Source organism: Podarcis liolepis (assembly GCF_965112155.1).
Source record: "Podarcis liolepis genome assembly, chromosome: 2".
In the NCBI taxonomy this organism is placed as follows: domain Eukaryota; kingdom Metazoa; phylum Chordata; class Lepidosauria; order Squamata; family Lacertidae; genus Podarcis; species Podarcis liolepis.
In genome coordinates this window covers 105,448,506-105,470,298 of record NC_139555.1, presented here as the reverse complement: position 1 = coordinate 105,470,298, position 21,793 = coordinate 105,448,506, and the positions used below count along the sequence as shown (strand labels likewise).

The 21,793-nt window shown below is 47.1% G+C and overlaps 1 protein-coding gene across 5 annotated transcripts in view; it reads left to right on the top strand.

Moving 5' to 3' along the window:
- The window catches only part of IL17RE (interleukin 17 receptor E), a 51,675-nt gene that overhangs the window by 20,721 nt on the left and 9,161 nt on the right, over window positions 1-21,793 (top strand). For all 5 annotated transcript variants that reach the window (XR_014522953.1, XM_083491825.1, XM_083491824.1 and 2 more), the window contains 11 exons: window positions 4,080-4,098; window positions 5,986-6,138; window positions 7,813-7,904; window positions 10,029-10,152; window positions 10,876-11,018; window positions 12,070-12,138; window positions 12,891-12,960; window positions 14,479-14,666; window positions 15,751-15,798; window positions 18,361-18,406; window positions 20,157-20,308. Coding sequence is in view for 4 of the 5 variants with exons in the window: in XM_083491825.1 (XP_083347951.1) it covers window positions 4,080-4,098; window positions 5,986-6,138; window positions 7,813-7,904; window positions 10,029-10,152; window positions 10,876-11,018; window positions 12,070-12,138; window positions 12,891-12,960; window positions 14,479-14,666; window positions 15,751-15,798; window positions 18,361-18,406; window positions 20,157-20,308 (1,104 nt within the window). In the remaining variant the exon portion in view is untranslated. The remainder of the gene's footprint in view (window positions 1-4,079; window positions 4,099-5,985; window positions 6,139-7,812; window positions 7,905-10,028; window positions 10,153-10,875; window positions 11,019-12,069; window positions 12,139-12,890; window positions 12,961-14,478; window positions 14,667-15,750; window positions 15,799-18,360; window positions 18,407-20,156; window positions 20,309-21,793) is intronic.

The window sequence follows — 21,793 nt, the reverse complement described above, 5'->3', positions numbered from 1 at the left end:
TCCTCATAATTTATTTCCACATTCACTTGCCATTCTTGCTCTTTGTTGCGTTTGCCATTATAGCCAAATCCTGAACTTGTAAAGCCGTTTCTTTACACTTTTGAGCCATTAACATCCTTGCAGCTGTGAACAATTGGATGTATAGATCCTTATGTTTACCTGTCTTTATGATAGGTGTTAACTAATGCCAGTGGGTCTACTTTGAGTAAAACCTAGGGCTTTTCCACACTTGTGCTTGGCCCACCGCTTTCCCCTGAGAAAACCCTCAGTTTATTGCTGAATCAGTCCAAACTCCAATGGGGCTTTCTATGGATTGCTGTTTGTTCCAGTTCAGCAGTAAAGAGCATGTTTTGCTGGGGGAAACTGCATGGCAAGCAAAAATCTGCCTAGAAAGCACAGAACAAGCAGAAAACCTCTCAGAATTTCTGGATGTGGGACAAGCAAAGTGTGGATGAGCCATTTGTTGGCTACCACCCCTTATATTTCACAGAATCACAGAATTGTACAGTTGGAAGGGACCGTGTGGGGCATCTAGTCCAACCCCCTGCAATACAGTTTTTTTGCCCAATGTGGGCTCAAACTCACGACGCTGAGATTAAGAGCTTCATGCTCTACCAACCGAGTTATGCATTGCTTCCCCTCCCCGCCATAAATAATCGCGGAAACTGTAGTTTACCCCTCAAAGAGCTACAGTTAGCAGCACCCTTCACAAACTACAGTTCCCAGGATTCTTTAGGGGAAGTCATGAGCTTTAAATGCGTGTAGGGCGGCCTTAGCGATTCCCGTCTTGCTAAGATAAATGTGTGCAGCTGGTGCGAAAAAAGCGAATGCTGTGCTAAGGGTTGTTTAGGAAAGGGACTGAAAATAAAACTGCCAGTATCGTAATGCTGCCAACGCGTGTACCGTTCTGGTTGCCTCACCTCAAAAAAGGATATTGTAAGACTGAAGACGTTTCAAAAAAGGAAGATTCGGAAGAGATGAAAGGAAGTGTTTCTTCACGTGGCACATGGTAAAGCTACGAAACTCCTTCCTACGAGATGTGAAGAGCTGATAGCCACCAACTTAGATGGCTTTAAGGGAAGATTAAACACGTATCAATCAGAGTAGAGCCATTAAAATGGACGGACCTTACTTAGTCTTGCTCATTAATTTCAGTGGGTCTGAGTAAAACTTAGTCGAATACTACCCACAAACCGCAGGCCTTAATAAAAAAAATGGGGGGGAAACCCACCTACTAAAACGTTCCTTAAATGTCTTAACGCACTCACTCACTCGAATGATCAGTGTTTCACATTATGGTAGACTAGGGATTATTCAGATCATGAGTACATGCCTCCCTCCTTCTCATAATTTTTGTGCGAAGGAACTGGCTCATTCCTTATGTTTCCCTTTCCAGTAATACAGAGCCCTTAACATGCGACAGCCTTCAATTCTAATTGGGGATGCTTTAACCCATCATTTCATACCCATCGTTTGTTTTCTTACCAGTTACACATCTCTTTGAGATTGTTTGCCTCCCCTTGTATGCCGGTATCCCTGTAGTTCACAGTGGCCTCTTGGTTTGGGCCTGCTACAGGACTAAATAGCAGTCTCACAGATGATTCAGGAAGAGGGGGGTATACAGTGCTATTTTTCTAGAAAAAGAGGTGCCGGAACTCGCCACGAACACCTCCATTGTTCTTTTACAATGGCAACGGCATCCACCTGAGAGGTGCCAGAATGGAGTTCTCAGTACATTTCAGTTTAAACCCATGACACCCCCCTCTCATCCGCAGGGGCACATATCTGATTGAGTAACATTTCAGCGGTAGCGCATGGCCGCCTATTTGCCAGTGATTTATTACCGCTGAGGTGTGAGGTGTTACACAATCAGAGCTCCCTCTCGTCCTCTTCCTCCCCCCCAACATTGTGTGTTTGTGGTGTGTAGATAGATAGATAGATAGATAGATAGATAGATAGATAGATAGAGATCTAGTGTGAGAGAGATCACCCTCATACACATGGAGAAAACCACATCTGTCAGGGCATGATAACTCTCCCTCCTCGGTGAGAATCGAATACGTGAGGATCGAAGCGGAAGCAGCTTGTAAATTGTCACTTTCCTGTGATAACCATCACTTGTGGGTGACTAGACAGAGAAGTGTTAAAATTTGTGGCTTATTCAACTCCGCCTTCCAAGCCACAAGTGACTTAAGATTGGATTGGATTGGGTGGGTGAACTAGTAGCTTCCGTGGACTCATTGCTTTTTTCAAGGCCGGCTCTGCCGTTAAGCAGAGTGAGGCAGAGTGAGCCTCAGGCAGCGGCTTTTGAAGATCACAAAAGGCAGCGAATTATGAGAGGCATTGGGTTGGTTTTTTTAATGCTCACTTTTGCCTCACGTGCCAAAATACCTTGGGTATCTTCACTTTCACGGGAGGAGGGGGCCATTTGCTGTTCCAGTTCAGGCAGTAATATGTTTTTGCTAGGCAGAGCTTTAGCCAGGCATTGAAACACATAGGCCTGGGCTGTGCACACATTTAAAGCATCCCTTCCCACAAATGCTGGGAACTGTAGCTCCGTGAGAAGAAAACTACAGTTCCCAGATTTTTTTGGGGGGGGGTGAAGTGTCTTGGCTTAGGGGAGCTTAGGAGCCAAGGTCCCTTTGCCCCCCCATAAAATATTTGAGAGGCCCCAAAGTCTATCTTAAGAACTATTATAAAATAAATGAATGCTAAAACGCCAAGATTAGGAAATTAAGAGGTTACAGCTGTATTGATTTGGTAAAGACAAGAGGAGTAAAAGGTTACCGTAATTAGTTAAATTCTGAAGTGAGGATTTGCTGGAAGAAATTTGAAAATAGGGATGCAGAAAGGGAAGGTATGGGGAAGTTGGAGAAACAGGGTTTAAGAAAAGAAGGTTTTGAAATTTTACATGTTTATGTGTTTGTTTGTTATTGTATTGTGTTTTGTTTGTGTTAAATATGTGTTAAAAAACCAATAAAAATATTATTTAAAAAAAAAAATTTGAGAGGCCCACCCCCAAGTTGATGGGCATTGCCATTCAAATGGTGTGTGTGCCACATCTTGTGATCAGTTATGCAGGGCAGGGTTTATCTGCCCCCCCCCATTTTATTCAAGTTGGTAGCCCTGCTGGGAAGTAGCAGTAGCAAAGTGAGTTTTGTTTTGTTTATTGAATTTTATACTGCCCTGCATCCGAAGATCTCGGGGTGGTTCAAGCATAAAAATACAAAATAAAACCACAAAGTACATAATAACAAAAAACCGCAAATAAAACAATACCCGCCTTCCCACAAACACACTTCAAAGGACATATTGTTTCATTAATCAAAGTGCTATCTCACCCGGGTGCCAGCACATTCGCAGGGTTACTGAAAGCCATATACAGTGGTACCTCAGGTTAAGTACTTAATTCGTTCCAGAGGTCCGTTCTTAACCTGAAACTGTTCTTAACCTGAAGCACCACTTTAGCTAATGGGGCCTCCTGCTGCTGCCGCGCCGCCGGAGCACGGTTTCTGTTCTTATCCTGAAGCAAAGTTCTTAACCTGAAGCACTATTTCTGGGTTAGCGGAGTCTGTAACCTGAAGCGTATGTAACCCGAGGTACCACTGTATTCATTATATTGTGGCTTAGTGTGATGCGTGAACCAGACCAGTGAGATCTTTATAAATGAAATGCATGTTGTATGAAACCTCAGCTGCTGAATGTAATCCTTTCCGGAAGACCGTTCAACTTTCAAAACGTTCGACAACTGAGGCGCAAAGCGCTGTCAGCAATTTCAATTGAGAAAATTGAGAAATGCGCTTCAGAAGCCGTTTGGCTTCTGAGGCGTGTTCGAAAACAGAAGCAATTACTTCCGGGTTTTCGGCATTCGGGTTCCGAAACGTTCGGCTTCCGAGACGCTCAAAAACCGAGGTTCCACTGTACTTTCTTTACCTCTCAGCTTCCTTGGACTAGCAAACATTTGTGGATCCTGCCTGTCTGTTTTGCTTCCGGCAAATATGCCTTAGGATTGCAGGGAGAGATATTGATTCCACTTTACCTCACTGAACTTTTCTTTCTCTCTTGTTTCTTTTTTCTAGGAATGCTGGAATGCTACTGGTGAGTATAAAAATAAGCGTCCCTGTACTGCTGCTTGTGCGGCGACTGTGATTGCAGCAAGGAACCATGGGCATTTTGGGGTGGAAATTGAAGAGAAAAGATTTTGGAACTCCTAAACTCTAGGATGTTGCTTGGCCTAGAGTGCAGGAAGGGTCCTTGTATTGCAGAATATAACCAAGGGTCCGTCTGGGCAATGTGTTTATTGAGCATTTATTGTGATTTGTTTGCACAGGGGTTAGATTACATCCCATCTTTGCTGAGCATTCATTCTGATATGTTTGCATGGTGGTTATATGACAATGAGGGACGTGGGTGGCGCTGTGGGTTAAAGCACAGAGCCTAGGACTTGCCGATCAGAAGGTCAGCGGTTCAAATCCCCGCGACGGGGTGAGCTCCCGTTGCTCTGTCCCAGCTTCTGCCAACCTAGCAGTTCGAAAGCACATCAAAGTGCAAGTAGATAAATAGGTACTGCTCCAACGGGAAGGTAAACGGCGCTTCCGTGCACTGCTCTGGTTCGCCAGAAGCAGCTTAGTCATGCTGGCCACATGACCCGGAAGCTGTATGCCGGCTCCCTTGGCCAATAAAGCGAGATGAGCGCCGCAACCCCAGAGTCGGTCATGACTGGACCTAACTGTCAGGGGTCCCTTTACTTTTACCTTTATATGACAACGAACATTTGATTGGTTAATCAATCTTGTAAAAGTTATATACCGCTTGATTGCGGGGGGGGGGGGGGACGGACGACCTTAAAGTGGTTTACCAAAAAGGTAAAGCAATAAAATTATCTCTGAAAAGTTTGCAACCGCAATTTAAAACATATAGAAAGTTAAAGGCGTGATAGAATAGGTTGAAGCAAATTAAGACTTCTGTGTAGGCTGCATTAGTCCTGTATTCTTCCTGAATTGTTTGTGTGGTACTTAGATGTCCCCATTCAGCCATTTTTTCACCCCACACTTTTCAATACTGACAGTCTGGAGGTTCCCAAAGGCTCAGGGCAGGCCAGTTTATTAAAAGTGTGACAGAGGTGTGAAGGTACATGCTTGAATGTTCCCCCATGGGGGGTGGAAACCTGTGCACATAGGAAAATAGTATGTCAGGGAGAAGGCTCAACTGAATCCTCCACCCTGACATGCTAGCTTTCTAGGTGCATGGACTTCTTTGCAGGAACCTTACAGAGGGGGAAGGGAAGAAGAGACCGGCTAATGGCTTTTGAGTTGGAGGAGATGGAAAGTACTGGCAAGTGTGCTTATAGCTGGCTGGAGTACTGGGACTATAATTCTGATTTCCAGAGAAGACCCATGTTAAATCTTTTGCAACAGAAATGACAGAAGTTCATAGCACTCCAGAGGGGTGGTTTTTTTTGCAGGTGTGTAACAGCTGTGCAGCGGGATGCGGGTGGTGCTGTGGGTTAAACCACAGAGCCTAGGGCTTGCCAATCAGAAGGTCAGCAGTTCGAATCCCCGTGACAGGGTGAGCTCCCGTTGCTCGGTCCCTGCTCCTGCCAACCTAGCAGTTCGAAAGCACGTCAAAGTGCAAGTAGATAAATAGGTACCACTCTGGCGGGAAGGTAAACAGCGTTGCTGTGCGCTGCTCTGGTTTGCCAGAAGCGGCTTAGTCATGCTGGCCACCATGACCCGGAAGCTGTACGCCGGCTCCCTCGGCCAATAAAGCAAGATGAGCGCCCCAACCCCAGAGTCAGCCACGACTGGACCTAATGGTCAGGGGTCCCTTTACCTTTACCTAGCAGCTGTGCATTCTGCAATATGTCATGAATAGAATAACAGCGCGTTAATGGTGGATTTATACTGGGCTGCCCAAACATCATTCCTCTTGGCTGGTTGTTCCACGATGCTTCTCCCATAATTGCATTATTGTTCTTTTCTACAGCGTACGGTGCCCTGCCTCGGTCCAGATTCCGATGCCAACGGAAGCTGCAGGAAGACCTCTCCCTGCGTGTGCCCAGCCTTAGCCTAAGCCCAGTTCAGCTCTTCCGCAAGCGCCAGACGTGTGTGCGTGTTCGCTTGGCTTTGAACGCTACAGGTATGATGTAGGAGCAGGTGGGGTGGGCCAGGGCCTGATCCAGCCAGGGTTCTTACAACAGGTGTGGCGAGGAAGGAAATCACAGTTAATGTTTTTATTGTTCTCATGATGCAATAAGATATAGAAAACGAAAGTAAATGGGATGTCGTTTAGAAGGGTTAGGAGCGTGTCCAATTCTGGGCACCACAATTTAAGAAGGATGTTGACAAGCTGGAACGTGTGCAAAGGAGGGCAACCAAGATGATCAAGGGTCTGGAAACCAAGCCTTATGAGGAACGGTTGAAGGAGCTGGGTATGTTTAGCCTGGAAAAGAGGAGACTGAGAGGAGATATGATTGTCAGGAGCTCGTCCTACTCTCAAGTAGGACCCTGGCAGAGATACATGCCCGACTGGCATGTTCCCTCCCTCCTGGTTGATCATTCGGGATCTTCAAAATTTATTCAGCCCGAACATCACAGCGACCGATGCCAACAGACACTGGCACACTTAGGGATCTGCATAGTCTTCGCAGCTTGCGTGACAGACCTCAGCAACTCAGCATTTTGGCTAATCTACTTTATTTACATATAAACACACACGGAGCACTGCAACATGGCTCCCTCTCTCTCTAGCATTAAACAGCAAAGAGAAAGAACAAAGGACAATAGTCCCACTTCATGGAACACAGTAACACAAACATCCTGTCTCCGTCACTTCCCACACTGTATGAATGAAAATATACACCGTCATGTGATAGACAACAATCCCATGACTGCAGTCACAGAGCAGGAATTCTAACAATGATAGCCACCTTCAAATATCTCAAGGGCTGTCACATGGAGGAGGGAACAAGTTTGTTTTCTCCTTTTCTGCAGTGTAGGATTCAAATCAATGTCTTCAAATTACAAGAAAGGAGATTCCAACTAAACCTCGGGGGGGACGGGGACTTTCTGACAGTAAGAGCTGTAACAACGGTGGAACAGTCTCCTGCTGTGAGGTTATGGTCTCTCCTTCCTTGGAGGTTTTTAAGCAGAGGCTGGATGGCCATCTGTCATGGATGATCTAGTTGAGATTCCTGCATAGCTGGGGGTTGAGCAAGATGACCGTTGTGTTTCTTTTCAACTCTACGGTTCTGTGATTCTAGCTCCCAAGCTTTGATTAAATTCTAGCACCTATTGGGCCCAGGAATTTAGGGGACCCTGGCACCCACAAACTCAGAACAATATGATGCACTTGTTCAGCAAATCCGCAGATGCACAGCATGCACACTGCCTTGTAAGCACCAGGAGAGGTAGACTGCTTCTACTGCTTAGAAACTGCCACATTAAGTGGGATACAAATTACTCAGTTAAAGTGATAAATAATACCAGGATTCAGTGAAGATTTGTGTTGCCTTGGACTGCCTGTCTCTCTCCTTGGCACTACAGTGGTACCTCAGGTTAAGTGCTTAATTTGTTCCGGAGGTCCATACTTAACCTGAAACTATTCTTAACCTGAAGCACCACTTTAGCTAATGGGGCCTCCTGCTGCTGCTGCGCCACTGGAGCACGATTTCTGTTCTCATCCTGAAGCAAAGTTCTTAACCTGAAGCACCATTTCTGGGTTAGCGGAGTCTGTAACCTGAAGCGTATGTAACCTGAAGCGTACGTAACCTGAGGTACCGCTGTATTCTCTCTCTCTTTTTCCTGACCTCAGGCATTGAAGGACTGGAGTTGCATTTCCTGGTTATAAGTTCCAAACGCTCTGGCTGGCTTCAGATCTTCAGAAGAGCAGGCGCTGGAACCTTGGTTAGTTATCACCATTCCTATGGACGTGTTGGACTGTGATGGGGAGGCTTCTCTCCCGCCACTCAACAGGATGTCGCTGCCTTCTGTTTATTAGCTGTAGGAAAGGCCGAAATTCAGCTGATTAAGTTCTCCTTTATCTCCATGTTGGGAAAAGCTTCAGAACTTCTGCCTGCCAGCACAGGAGTTCTGTGCCAGGAAAGAAAGGTGGAAACATATACACCACACCACAACCTCCTTTCTGACCATTGCATTGGGAAACGACCAATCTTTGTACATTCCTAATTCATAGTGGTATCTTTCAACATCTTTGCAAAATGTTGGAGCAACGTGTAATTTTATGGGAACCTATATTCTTGGGGTGGTTGGGAGTTGTAGTACGGTAACCTCTGAAGGATCACAGATTCCTCAGCCTTGGCCTCGGTTTCAGAAATGGTGGAAACTTGGCTGTGCTTCCCAGTCCCCCATCTTTTGATGGCCATAGCAATGTACCAGACACTGAGTTTATTTTGTGTTCTAAGGGATGTCTCTGGGACACGGGTGGCGCTGTGGGTTAAACCACAGAGCCTAGGACTTGCCAATCAGAAGGTCAGCGGTTCGAATCCCCACGATGGGGTGAGCTCCCGTTGCTCGGTCCCTGCTCCTGCCAACCTGGCAGTTTGAAAGCACGTCAAAGTGCAAGTAGATAAATAGGTACCACTCCGGCGGGAAGATAAACGGCGTTTCCGTGCGCTGCTCTGGTTCGCCAGAAGCGGCTTAGTCATGCTGGCCACGTGACCCGGAAGCTGTACGCCGGCTCCCTCGGCCAATAAAGCGAGATGAGCACCGCAACCCCAGAGTCGGTCACGACTGGACCTAATGGTCAGGGGTCCCTTTACCTTTACCTTTAGGGTTGCCTGTGTCCTGAAGTAGAAAAGGTACAGAGGACAGGACTGAACCCTAAAAAACTTGCTTTCAGTGGTCAACTCAACTCCTTGTAAATGCATAATGAATGGGGTTGCCCTTGAGCTTGTGCAGAGTGAGGACCTGTTGGGTGACTGGAACAAGCACGCATGCTCTTCTAGGCTTAGGGATCATTGTGATGTTGAGTTTCAGGCAGACTTGAGGAATGGCACCCCATCTCTTACGAGCGAGGCTTGTGGGAAAATACTGTGTGGAAGTACAGTGGTACCTTGGTTTAAGAACAGCTTAGCTTACGAGCAACTTGGATTAAAAACGCTGCAAACCCAGAAGTAGGTGTTTTGGTTTGTGAACTTTGCCTTGGAAGCAGAACATGTTCCGCTTCCTGTTGAGTGTGTTCCTTTTGTAAATTGAGTCCCCCGCTGCTATGGGAAAGCATGCCTTGGTTTAAGAACACTTTGGTGTAAGAACAAACTTCCCAATGGTTGCCAACAACCCAATGGTTGCCATTAACCTGATTTGAATTAATTTTATAATGAAATGATTTTAGAATGTTTTATCATTTTACTGTTGTTAGCCGCTCTGAGCCCTGTTTCGGCTGGGGAGGGCGGGATATAAATAAAATTTATTATTATATTATCATTATTAAGTTCGTAAACCAAGGTACTACTGTACTTCCTTTCTACAATTAACAGATGGAGAAGACTTGGGAATTAACAAAATTTGCTTCAACCTTTTAAGGTTAAATTCATGAGGGCTAGAAATGTGGGGTTTTTTTTTTTTTACAAATTGAAAGCTGGTATGTTCAAGACCCTCCACAAGTCATTGGATTCCATGTTCAGGGGTTTGAATAGACATGAGCAGTGCTTTCTTTGTGGTGGTAGTGACTGATACGGAATACCATCACCTTTCCTTTTTTTTTTTTGCTGTGCATGGCAGCCATTTTGTACTCACAACTGCCGCTCCATTGCCAAGATATGCGCGGTGACACCTCATACCCCCCAAAAGCACTGGATGTGATGATGCAGTGGTGTGTGAAGTCTGGCTTGTACGTTTTGTGGACTCCTGCTGTTTAAGAGATTCACCAGATAATCGCTTACAGAGCAATAGCGTTGCAGCCACTAGTTAGGGGGTTACTCCAGCTTGGGACAGGCCAAGATTCCAGCCTGATTTACAAGCAGGGGATCTGGGTGGGCACCATTCTCATTGTGGCATTTCCTTCTCCAGTGGCAGGTACTATTTGACTGTTTCCCAGCAGAGAGTGGCCGCCGGGTGCTTGTTTCACTGGAAACCATTCCTGGCGGGGTGCTGAGCATCAACGAAAGCCTTTTAATCCCTAACAACCAATTAGGTAAGACATGGCTAGAATACACAGAGGCCCGGCCTACTGCCATTGCTGAGGGGTTTGGAATTCTGTGCCCAGAAAATCTTCAAATTGTGTGCTGGGGGAAAATTGTGTTCAGGAAACACTGGTCATAGATGGTGTTCAAAGTGCCTTCCTTGGCATTCCAGAATTATCTTGTGACCAATGCAGAGGGGAGAGAGGCCAAGGTCTTAGACGAGCATAATATATTTCTGTAACTTGCACATGCAAGAATTTAATCCTATATCAAAGTACACACAATGGCTGATAGCCAATAGAATATGCAGTAATAGCAGGATAATCCTGTGTGGCTTTGCAACGTTTCCACACCAACACCATGTGTTACCTCACATACACGAAGCCTTGAAACACATCAGTGTGGTGAGTGTGGAGAGCCAGTGTGGTGTAGTGGTTAAGAGTGGTAGACTTGTAATCTGGTGAACTGGGTTCGCTTCCCCGCTCCTCCACATGCAGCTGCTGGGTGACCTTGGGCCAGTCACCCTTCTCTGAAGTCTCTCAGCCCCACTCACCTCACAGAGTGTTTGTTGTGGGGGAAAGGGAAAGGAGAACGTTAGCCGCTTTGAGACTCCTTTGGGTAGTGATAAAGCGGGGTATCAAATCCAAAACTCCTCATCAGTTGCCACAGCAGCGTTCCAAATGTCCTGCTCCAGATTGGCTTTTCTCTGCCACAGCCTGCTTTTCCTTCCCCAGAAGTTCCAGAGTTCCACCACAGATGGGTGCCAGCAGAACGGGCTATTGAGGTGTCTGTCACCGAGGGTCCTGACATCACAGTACGCCTCTGCCACCAGCTGGCTCTGGAGTGCGAGGAACTGGGCCAGCCTTTCCACCAGCAGGTGAGACCTTGGAGGGGAAGGATGCAGAGGAGGAACAGAAATGGACCCATCTAAAAGGAGATAAAAGTCTCTACTAGAGAAGAATGGCAGATCATGTTAATGTATTATGCTGAAATGGCTCAAGTGACTGGAAGAAGCCGAAATCAGGAAGACCTAAATTTTAATAAGGAATGGGGGGAAATTATAACTTACCTTAAAGACCATTGTAGACAGTTAAAATCGTTAGTAGGATTGGAATATCACTTGCAGCTTAAGGGTGAATTTTGGACACGATGGAGATGTAAAAGATTTGGCTCATCATAAAAGATGCCGGAGGAAATGATTAACAATAGGACCCAAAAAGGGAAGGAGGGAAGACCAAGAGATTCCTTGGAATCTAGTGTTTATGTTTGGTCTATGTTTGATATATGACTGTAAAATTTTAATCAGAAAAACCAAATAAATTTAGAAAGAAGGGAGGAAAGGAAAGAAATGAACCCATCTAGTAGGAAGGATGGGATGCGGGTGGCGCTGTGGGTTAAACCACAAAGCCTAGGACTTGCTGATCAGAAGCTCGGCGGTTTCAATCCCCGCAACGGGGTGAGCTCCCGTTGCTCGGTCCCAGCTCCTGCCAACCTAGCAGTTCGAAAGCACGTCAAAGTGCAAGTAGATAAATAGGTACCGCTCCGGCGGGAAGGTAAACGGCGTTTCCGTGCGGTGCTCTGGTTCGCCAGAAACGGCTTAGTCATGCTGGCCACGTGACCCGGAAGTTGTACGCTGGCTCCCTTGGCCAATAAAGTGAGAGGAGCACCGCAACCCCAGAGTCGGTCACGACTGGACCTAATGGTCAGGGGTCCCTTTACCTTTACCTTTAGTAGGAAGGAAGAGCAAGGAGGCTGTTGCTTCTTGTACAAACAATAAAACGATAAAATAATGGGGGGTGGGGGAGGAAAAGGCAGGACAAACAGGCTGGAGGGATATAAAGGGGAATGTGTGGGTTGAGTAAGAAGGATTACAAACTTATATTCTGCTGCAGAGCCTCAATGTTATGGCCCTGTTCTCCTCTTCCCAGGTTCTGGTCTCCAAGCATCACCCTGCTCTGCTGCCGTATGAGCGCCTGCTCCCATGCTTATGTATCGAGGTGCGTGCACATCATGTTGAGGGGCCCACCATTCCAGTGGGTGGGAGAAAAGTGGGGGGAGAAAAGAGAGATACCGTCTCTCTTGTGGGTGGGCGGGGAGATGCACAAACAGAACGGGGAGGGGGAAGAAGGATTGAAATAGCCTTCTGCAACCTGGTTCCCTCTGACTACTTTGGACTTTAACTCCCACCAGCTGTTGCAGTTCAAAACAACCGGAGGGCACCAAGTTGGGGAAGGCTGGAGGAGAGGAACCTGAGCTGAGCTGAGGCTTACTTCTGTGGCTCAGTCTTGTAGCAGATTTTGCTTAGGTTTGTGGGTGGCTGTGCCTTTAAGAGCCCCTCCTAGCCACTCCAGGCCATCTATAGAAAGTGGCCATGTGGCCAGGGCTGGACAGGAGACAGAACATCCAAGAATGTTTCCAGATGGGTGTTGATTGCGGGATGGTTGCTCCTTATGCATGCAATTTTTGCAGGTTTGTTGGCATCAAAGTCCAGTCCATCGTTCCCCGCCACCACCAATTTCATCCAGATTTGACTTGTTTGTGAACGACCCATTTACAGTGTTAAGCCTCCCGCGCCCCATACCCCAAGCCCACAATCTGGAAGCACCCCAGGACAGAATGGGCTTGCCTGTCATTTTTTCGGGGGTGCCTCTTAGCACATGGGTGGGAGCCCTCTGTCTGGGTGACTGCAGAGGGAATCAAGGCTGGGAAACAGCCAACTTGGACCTAACTTTCCTCCCTTCTGTTCTAGGCATCGTATCATGAGCACCACGACAGCTTGCGCAAAAAAGTGTGCCCTTTCTGGGATCAGCCAGAGGCCTGTGAGTCTTGCTTTATTCTAGGGCCGGGTCTGATGACAGCAGGGCTCTGCCAATGCTGTCTAGCTCTGTTGCTGCTAGGGCTGCTTGGCTATTATGGCAATAGTGTTTGTTTTAGGTAGGTAAGGTCTGCTGTGGAGGACAGGTATGCCAAATTTATTTGCTAGAGACCTTAGTATGCAGCTGTTAGCAAGTATGCATAGCTTCTTGACGTGAAATGTTCATCTGCTGCAGGGCAGTCTGAAGCATATCCGGCGCCATGGTGCAAAGATCCCTCCAGCAACCCCCCCCCCCAGCAACTCCCAAACAAGGGAGGGGGTGCAGCTCCCCCACTCGCTGGGGCGCCCCTGAGAGGCCGGCGCCCTGGCGCAACGAACCACTAACACCAATGGGAAAGACGGCTCTGATCTGCTGTTTTCTGCACATTGAGCTGTTGTTAAAGGTGCAGAAGCAGAGCAGACTGCTTTTTCTCTGGTTAGTTAGCCCTAATGAAAGAATGCAGCCCCCTTTTCTATTAGAACTAAATTGATCTCTAGCTCTGCCCATTAGATTACTAATACATTTACTTGGGTGTAAAAATGAGGTGGTATTGGTGTCCCCCCCCCCCCCGCCGTTTTGTTTTTTTTGGTGGTACTACCTACTTGATTCAATAAAGAGTCCAGCAGACAAAGAGAGAGCCAATGTGATGTAGTGGTTAAAGGGCATAACTTGAACTAGGTAGTTCTGGGTAATAATAATAATAGTAGTAGTAATAATAATAATAACAGGGACGCAGGTGGCGCTGTGGGTTAAACCACAGAGCCTAGGACTTGCCGATCAGAAGGTTGGCGGTTCGAATCCCTGCGACGGGGTGAGCTCCCGTTGCTCGGTCCCAGCTCCTGCCAACCTAGCAGTTTGAAAGCACGTCAAAGTGCAAGTAGATAAATAGGTACCGCTCCAGCGGGAAGGGAAACAGCTGCTCTGGTTTGTCAGAAGTGGCTTAGTCATCCTGGCCACATGACCCGGAAGCTGTACGCCGGCTCCCTCGGCCAATAAAGCGAGATGAGCGCTGCAACCCCAGAGTCGGTCACGACTGGACCTAATGGTCAGGGGTCCCTTTACCTATACCTTTAATAATGATGATGATGATATACCTTTAATAATGATGATGATGATGATGATAATTATTATTATTATTATTATTATTATTATTATTATTATTATTATTTATACCCCACCCATCTGGCTGGGTTTCCCCAGCCACTGTGGGCCACATCCAACAAAATATTAAAAATACAATAAAACATCCAACATTAAAAGCTTCCTTAAACTATGGCTGCCTTCAGATTTCTTCTAAAAGTCAGGTAGTTGTTTATTTCCTTGAGATCTGATGGGAGGGTATTCCACAGGGCGGCCCTCTGCCTGGTTCCAACAGCATACACTGGGCCACAGGTTCCTCATCCCTGTTATAAGGTATCAGTGTCTATTGGAGACTCAGCAGTCTAATCATATTTACACCCCCCGCTGCTGCCTCTCTTCTAGATGGTCCAGATCTGTGGTCCTCGGTGGAGTTTCGCGACTACAGCAACAGCGGCAAGGCTGAAATGGCTATGTCTCTGAGCGGCCGCTGCCTGCTTCATCCCAATGCTTCCCTGTGCTGGAAAGAAAGCGCCACTCCGGGTGCGGCCTGTCAAGACATCCCCAACTCCACAGTCACAGGATTACGTCAGGTGAAAGCGTGGGGCGGTCATACTAGGAGCTTGCTTGGGTGGTAACGGGTAAGGATCCAATGACGCTCTTAGGGTGACGTTCGTTCGGAACTGATCCCTGCCTTCCCTGCCTGCTTGTGGTAGAGCTCGGTTTTGCCGCAGCAGGTAGGGAAAGGGAGCAGTAGAGGCACGTGGAAAGATATTTAGCTACTGAATCATTGCTTGATGCCTTTGAGCCACCAAAGACTGGCAAGCCTGTTTGCACAAGCAAGTGGTTCAGGCTTAGCAGTATGTCCTCATTAAGGGTAAATACGTATTGGTGCTCCTTGCCCACTGTAAAGAGTAAAAGAGGGGAGACTGGGGTGTTTAAAGGATGGCTGAACTGGAGGAAGCGTTAGGGCTTGTCAACACGTCCACTTGTTTTGTGCCTTGAAAGCACAGGTCCAAGCAGTTTCCCACTCGTCCTGTGCTTTTTTGGGCTGGGAGCCAGTGTGGCGTAGTGGTTAAGAGGGGCGGACTCGTAATCTGGTGAACCGGGTTCGCTTCCCCACTCCTCCACATGCAGCTGCTCACCTCACAGAGTGTTTGTTGTGGGGGAGGAAGGGAAAGGAGATTGTTAGCAGCTTTGAGACTCCTTAGGGTAGTGATAAAGCGGGAGATCAAATCCAAACTCTTCCTCCTCCTCCTCCTCCTCCTCCTCCTCTTCTTCTTTTTCCAAGGAATAATAATTTTTATTATTTGTACCCTGCCCATCTGACCGGGTTGCCCCATCTACTCTGGGCAGCTTCCAACATACATAAAAACATAATAAAACATTATTCTTTAGAACGCTTCCCTTCAATGCTGAATTGCAGCAAACGTCAATCTGTTGGCCCTGTTCGCTGGAGTGGGTGGGAGTTGGATGCCAACAATATCTGAAAAGTCACAGATTCCCTCACCCTTGGCATGTTGAGTTGTGGAAACTGATATAGGAGAGAAAATAATGGAGTGCTTTTGAAATGATCTTATTGTGCCTTATTGCTTAGAGGTCTTGCATGCTAAGCGATAGGTGGATATTGCAAATAAACAATCAAGATTATCCTCACGTGTTTTTTTCTTTCTCTAGGAGTACATCCTTCAGGAGGTGGATGTTCACCCGCGGCTCTGCTTCAAGGTGAGGCCTGCTTCCCAGTCGCTACTCGCACCGGACACTGGCAAGTCCTAGTGCCAGATCTTCTCTGCCCAAAACTGTTGCCACTTGCAGCTGTCTGGACTCTGCACAGTCTCAGGAGAGCGACGGAAAGCTTGGGAGTTGCATTATCGTTATAGGATTTAGTACAGGTGAAACTCAAAAAATTAGAATATCGTGGAAAAGTTCATTGATTCCAGTCATTCAACTTCAAAGGTGAAACTAATATATGAGATAGACTCATGACATGCCAAGCGAGATATGTCAAGCCTTTCTTTGGATTTGATATCCCGCCTTTCACTTGCCTTCAGGAGTTTCAAAGCGGCTAACATTCTCCTTTGTTACCATTGTGATGATCATGGCGTACAGCTGATGAAAACCCCAAATGAACCATCTCAGAAAATGAGAATATTCAATGAATTCAGCAAAACAAGCCTTGCAAATGGAGTAAGATTGGACCTCTGAGAAGTAGAAGCAGATCTCGCTTTGCATGTTATCAGTCAATCTCATATATTAGTTTCACCTTTCAAGTTGAATGACTGAAATAAAGGAACTTTTCCACGATATTCTATTTTTTTTTAGAGTTTCACCTGTAGATAGCATTGGGATGTAGATGTTTGTGTGCTTTTAAAAAAAGTGAACTTCACTTCTTGCAGAAGGATGTGCCCTGATCTGAATAAGCTGGTCCTCAACCAAGGGATGTCCTCTCAAGGCTCATCTAGGCTTGTCCCATGCCTAGAAAGCCCAAGCCCAAGGTACAGATGAGCTCTCAGTCCCTGCTGGGGTATTTCCAGCAGTGAGAGCCAGTGTGGTGTAGTGGTTAAGAGCGGTGGTCTCGTAATCTGGTGAACCGGGTTCGATTCCCCGCTCCTCCACATGCAGCTGCTGGGTGACCTTGGGCCAGTCACACTTCTCTGAAGTCTCTCAGCCCCACTCACCTCACAGAGTGTTTCTTGTGGGGGAGGAAGGGAAAGGAGAATGTTAGCCGCTTTGAGACTCCTTCGGGTAGTGATAAAGCGGGATATCAAATCCAAACTCTTCTTCTTCTTTCCATACGTCGCAGAGTATGAAAAGCGTTGCACTTGATAAGCCTTCGAAAGCATAAAGCTTTTGTCCAAAGGAAAACAGACCCTGTGATGTGCAGTGCAGTCTTATGAAGGTTGACTCAGGAGGAAGTTACACGGAGTCCTATGGGGCTGGCTCTCTTATAAATCTTTTTTTTTAATTGAGTTTTACATTGCAAATTCAAATTCAAACAATAAACAACAACATCATCATTGAGGATTCCCTGAATCCTTTGACACCCCCCTTCCATGGTTACCATTTCCAATCTTTTCCCACTGCTTCACTTATTTCCCCTATTTTTCTTATAGAATCCAATTTTACCTTAGTTTTTAGTACATTACAAACGTTATCCAAATCCTGTTGAAGTTTTTAGTTGTTTACAGTGTACCTGGGGCTGACTCTCAAGGTCTGCAGTCTTAGGGGCTCCAGATAAGCCATAGTCGTGGGCTTAAAACTGCAAGCACAAGAATTCAGTTAGGACATTGGGAAGAACTTAGGCACATAGGAAGTTGCCTTCCACTGAGTCATCACGCCATAGGTCCTTCTACCTCCGCATTGTCTGCACTGACTGGTAGCGGCTCTCCAGGGTTTCAGACAGAGGATATTCTCACCCTGGTCTGCAGATGCCAAGGAGAGAACCTAGGACCTTCTGCGTCTGCCGCTGAGCTACAGCCATGCTGTCCTAGCGACTGGCTGACTGTCTGGGTGTTGGTGCACCGGGACAGGTTGCTTTCAGGAGTGCCGCGGAATCTTCACTGCTGGAGGTCAGGGATGTGGCTCAGCGGTACAGCACCCGCTGCTTTGTAGGTTTGATCCCCAGCATCTCCAGGTAGGGCTAGAAGGGGTCTGAAATCCCGGAAGGCCATTTCCCAGCCATTGTAGACAGTAGTGAGCAAGATGGATGAATGGTTAGACTCGTTAAAAAGCAGCTCCCCATGTCTTTTATAAGAGCAGGTTTGGACAAATACTTGATGGTTTTAGTTTTAAGTTGGCTTGACCGATGAGATCAGTTCAGGTCCTCTACAGTGGTACCTCGGAAGTCGAACGGAATCCGTACTGGAAGTCCGTTCGACTCCCAAAACGTTTGGAAACCAAGGCGCGGCTTCTGATTGGCTGCAGGAAGCTCCTACAGCCAATTGGAAGCCGCGTCGGATGTTCAGGTTCCAAAGAACGTTCACAAACCGGAACAATCACTTCTAGGTTTTCAGCATTCAGGAGCCAAAACGTTTGACTCGCAAGGCATTCGGGATCTAGGGTATGACTGCATTCAAGGCTGTCCGTCACTGGAGGAATTGAGATGTGGGATTTCTTTCCCGCTAAAGATATTTGTTGCATCCCCTCCCGAAGGAAGGCAGGGGGCTAGAATTGAGGACTCCTGCTGATTTTGCTGTTCTTTCATTCTGTGAGTGTGAGTTGCTGGTTTGGTTTCACCAGCCCCAGCTCTTCCAGTGATCCTTCGTCTTTGCTGTCTGTCTTTTCTAGTTTTCCTACAGAAACAGCAGCCGCATTGAGTGCCCACTCCGGACAGGTGAGTCTGCAGCTCAAACCTGCTGGTTTGGTATCGTAGGATGATGGGGAGGTGGTGATTGGGGCAAGGGAAGTGATTCCTTCTCACTGAACCAGAGATCATGCTCATTAGGGTTTCAAGCATGGACCCAAAGCTGTTTTCTCTGCCTGTGTCTGTACATTCCTTGCCCATCATGACAGCACTCAGAAGCAGGTCATCTCATTGCTGTTCAGCTGTCAGTGGAGGCTGGTGCTCCTTGGGACTGGTAGGGCGGAAGGCAAGGGGGCCGACAGTAGATGGAGCCTGAGAAAATGACAGGCAGAGCCAATTGATTCTGGTTTTGTTTCCATTCTCTGCCATGCTAAGTCCTATAAAGGGAACACTAAGGAAGAGGATGGGACGCGGGTGGCACTGTGGGTTAAACCACTGAGCCTAGGGCTTGCTGATCAGAAGGTCGGTGGTTCAAATCCCTTCGACGGGGTGAGCTCCTGTTGCTCGGTCCCTGCTCCTGCCCACCTAGCAGTTCGAAAGCAGGTCATAGTGCAAGTAAATAAATAGGTACCGCTCCGGCGGGAAGGTAAATGGCGTTTCTGTGCGCTGCTCTGGTTCGCCAGAAGTGGCTTAGTCATGCTGGCCACATGACCCAGAAGCTGTACACCGGCTCCCTTGGCCAATAAAGCGAGATGAGCGCCGCAACCCCAGAGTCGTCCGCGACTGGACCTAAGGGTCAGGGGTCCCTTTACCTTTTTAAGGAAGAGGATAGAGCAGGGGTCAGCAACCTTTTTCAGCACCCGACCGGTTTACTGTCCCTCAGACCTTGTGGGGGGCCAGACTATACATTGAAAAGAAAAAGAATGAACAAATACCCCACAAATAACCCAGAAATGCATTTTAAATAAAAGCACACATTCTACTCATGTAAAAACACGCTGATTCCCGGACCGTCCATGGGCTGGATTTAGAAGGCAATTGGGCCAGATCTGGCCCCCGGGCCTTAGTTTGCTACCCATGGCGTAAATGCACGGTCTTCTTAACTGGCAGAAAACATGTTGACCATAAACAATGAACGGTTGAAACAAAAGACTTCCCTGGTGTTTGTAGTCAGTCTAAAGCAACGTGAAGATTCTTGCCCCAACGTTGTTTTGTGAAAACAGAATGGCTTGTTATGTGGATTTTAAAGTTAAATGTTCCTGCTTAGTTTTGAGCAGTCTTGTCACTTGTTTCCTTTAATCGGGAAGAGCTGTGTTTGCATTGTTAACACTGAAACGCAATTGCGCCCTCACGTGGCAAAGTAGTGGAAATACAGAATACTCACAGTTATGCTGTAGGCAGCACTGAACTAACCGCAAGATGTCAGGATACCTATCTAGGGTTTTGCCCCTGCTTTAGTTTTCTGAAGACCCATGTTGATTTGGATGCGTTGCCTAAACTCCACCTTCTGGGATATATTTTATGTGTGTATGATGTTGCTATACAGGCAACTCCCAACTAACGCAGGGCTTACGTTCCAAGGCACCGTGCGTTTAAGTGAAATCGCATATATTCGAAACACCATTGGAAAAGCCTTGAAACATCCCATTTCACCTCCACCCTGTACTGCCCTTTTCGGTGCAGTTTTTGTGATGTTTCCAGGTCACTTCCGGGTTCAGCGTCACACACATATCAGATGCGCCCAAAATTTTGTAAGAATTAATTTTTTGTTTCAAGTGCAAACATATGCCTAAAAAGGTCTGAGACATTAGAACAACTTGTTGCTGGTCTTTCTTCCTAGACACTGCCTGGAATGTATCTATGAGTGTCAAACCGTGGCAGCTCCACTTGCATTTTCATTCTCGCGCACCAGCATCCTTCAGCTCGGCCTTATGTCAGAAGCAATCTCCGCACCAGTGTGAGCCTCAGCCACCTGTCTATACCATCACCCATGTAAGTGACTTTTGGAGCCGGAGAGGAGGAGGGTTAACTTGGGTTGGGATCCAGCCGGACTGGCCCAAACCAACAAAATTAATTTCAGAAGGGACAAATGTAAGGTTCTGCACTTAGGCAGGAAGAACCAGCTGCACAAATGTAAAATGGGGGACACCTGGCTTGCCAGTAGTGCATGTGAAAAGGATCTAGGGGGTCTTAGTGGACCACAAGCTAAACATGAGTCAACACTGTGATGCAGCAGCAAAAAAAGCTAATCCTACTCTAGCCTGCATTAATAATAATAATAATATTTATACCCTGTCCATCTGGCTGGGTTTCTCCAGCCACTCTGGGTGGCTTCCAACCAAATATTAAAAACAATACAGTGCCAGACATTAAAAACTTCCCTTAAACAGGGCTGCCTTCAGATGTCTTCTAAAAGTTTGGTAGTTATTTTTCTCTTTGACATCTGGTGGGAGGGCGTTCCACAGGGCAGGCACCACTACCAAGAAGACCCTCTGCCTGGTTCCCTGTAACCTCACTTCTTGCAGCGAGGGAACTGCCAGAAGGCCCTCGGTGCTGGACCTCAGTTTCCGGCTGGATGATGGGGGTGGAGATGCTCCTTCAGGTATACTGGACTGAGGCCGTTTAGGGCTTTAAATGTCAGCACCAACACTTTGAATTGTGCTTGGAAACATACCGGGAGCCAATGAAGATCTTTCAGGACCGGTGTTATATGGTTTCGGTGGCCACTCCTAGTAACCATTCTAACTGCCGCATTCTGGATTAATTGCAGTTTCCGAGTCACCTTCAAAGGTAGCCCCACGTAGACTGCATTGCAGTAGTCCAAGCGGGAGATAACTAGAGCATGCACCACTCTGGCAACAGAAGCATAGTGTCCAGATCAAGGGAAGTAATAGTACTGCTCTATTCTGCCTTGGTCAGACCACACCTGGAGTACTGTGTCTAGTTCTGGGTACCACAATTTAAGAAGGATATTGGCAAGCTGGAACGTGTGCAGAGGAAGGCAACCAAGATGATCAAGGGTCTGGAAACCAAGACTTGTGAGGAACAGCTGAAGGAGCTGGGTATGTTCAGCCAGGAAAAGAGAACACCAAGAGGAGATACGATAGCCATCTTCAGATATCTGAAGGGCTGTCACATGGGAAATGGAGCAAGCTTGTTTTCTCCTGCTCTGGAGGGTAGGACTCGAACCAGTGGCTTCAAGTTACAAGGAAGGAGATTCTGGCTAAACATCAGGAAGATCTTTCTGACAGTACAAGCTGTTCGACAGTGGAACGAAGTCCCTCGGGAGGTGATAGACTCTCCTTCCTTGGAGGTTTTTAAGCAGAGGTTGGATGACCATCTGTCATGGATGCTTTAGCTGAGATTCCTGCATTGCAGGGAGGTTGGACCCTTGGGGTGCCTTCCAATTCTACAATTCTACGGTGGGTGAGGGAAGGTGCGGTAAATGGGCTGCATTTTTTTTCTGGAGCGAGGCAG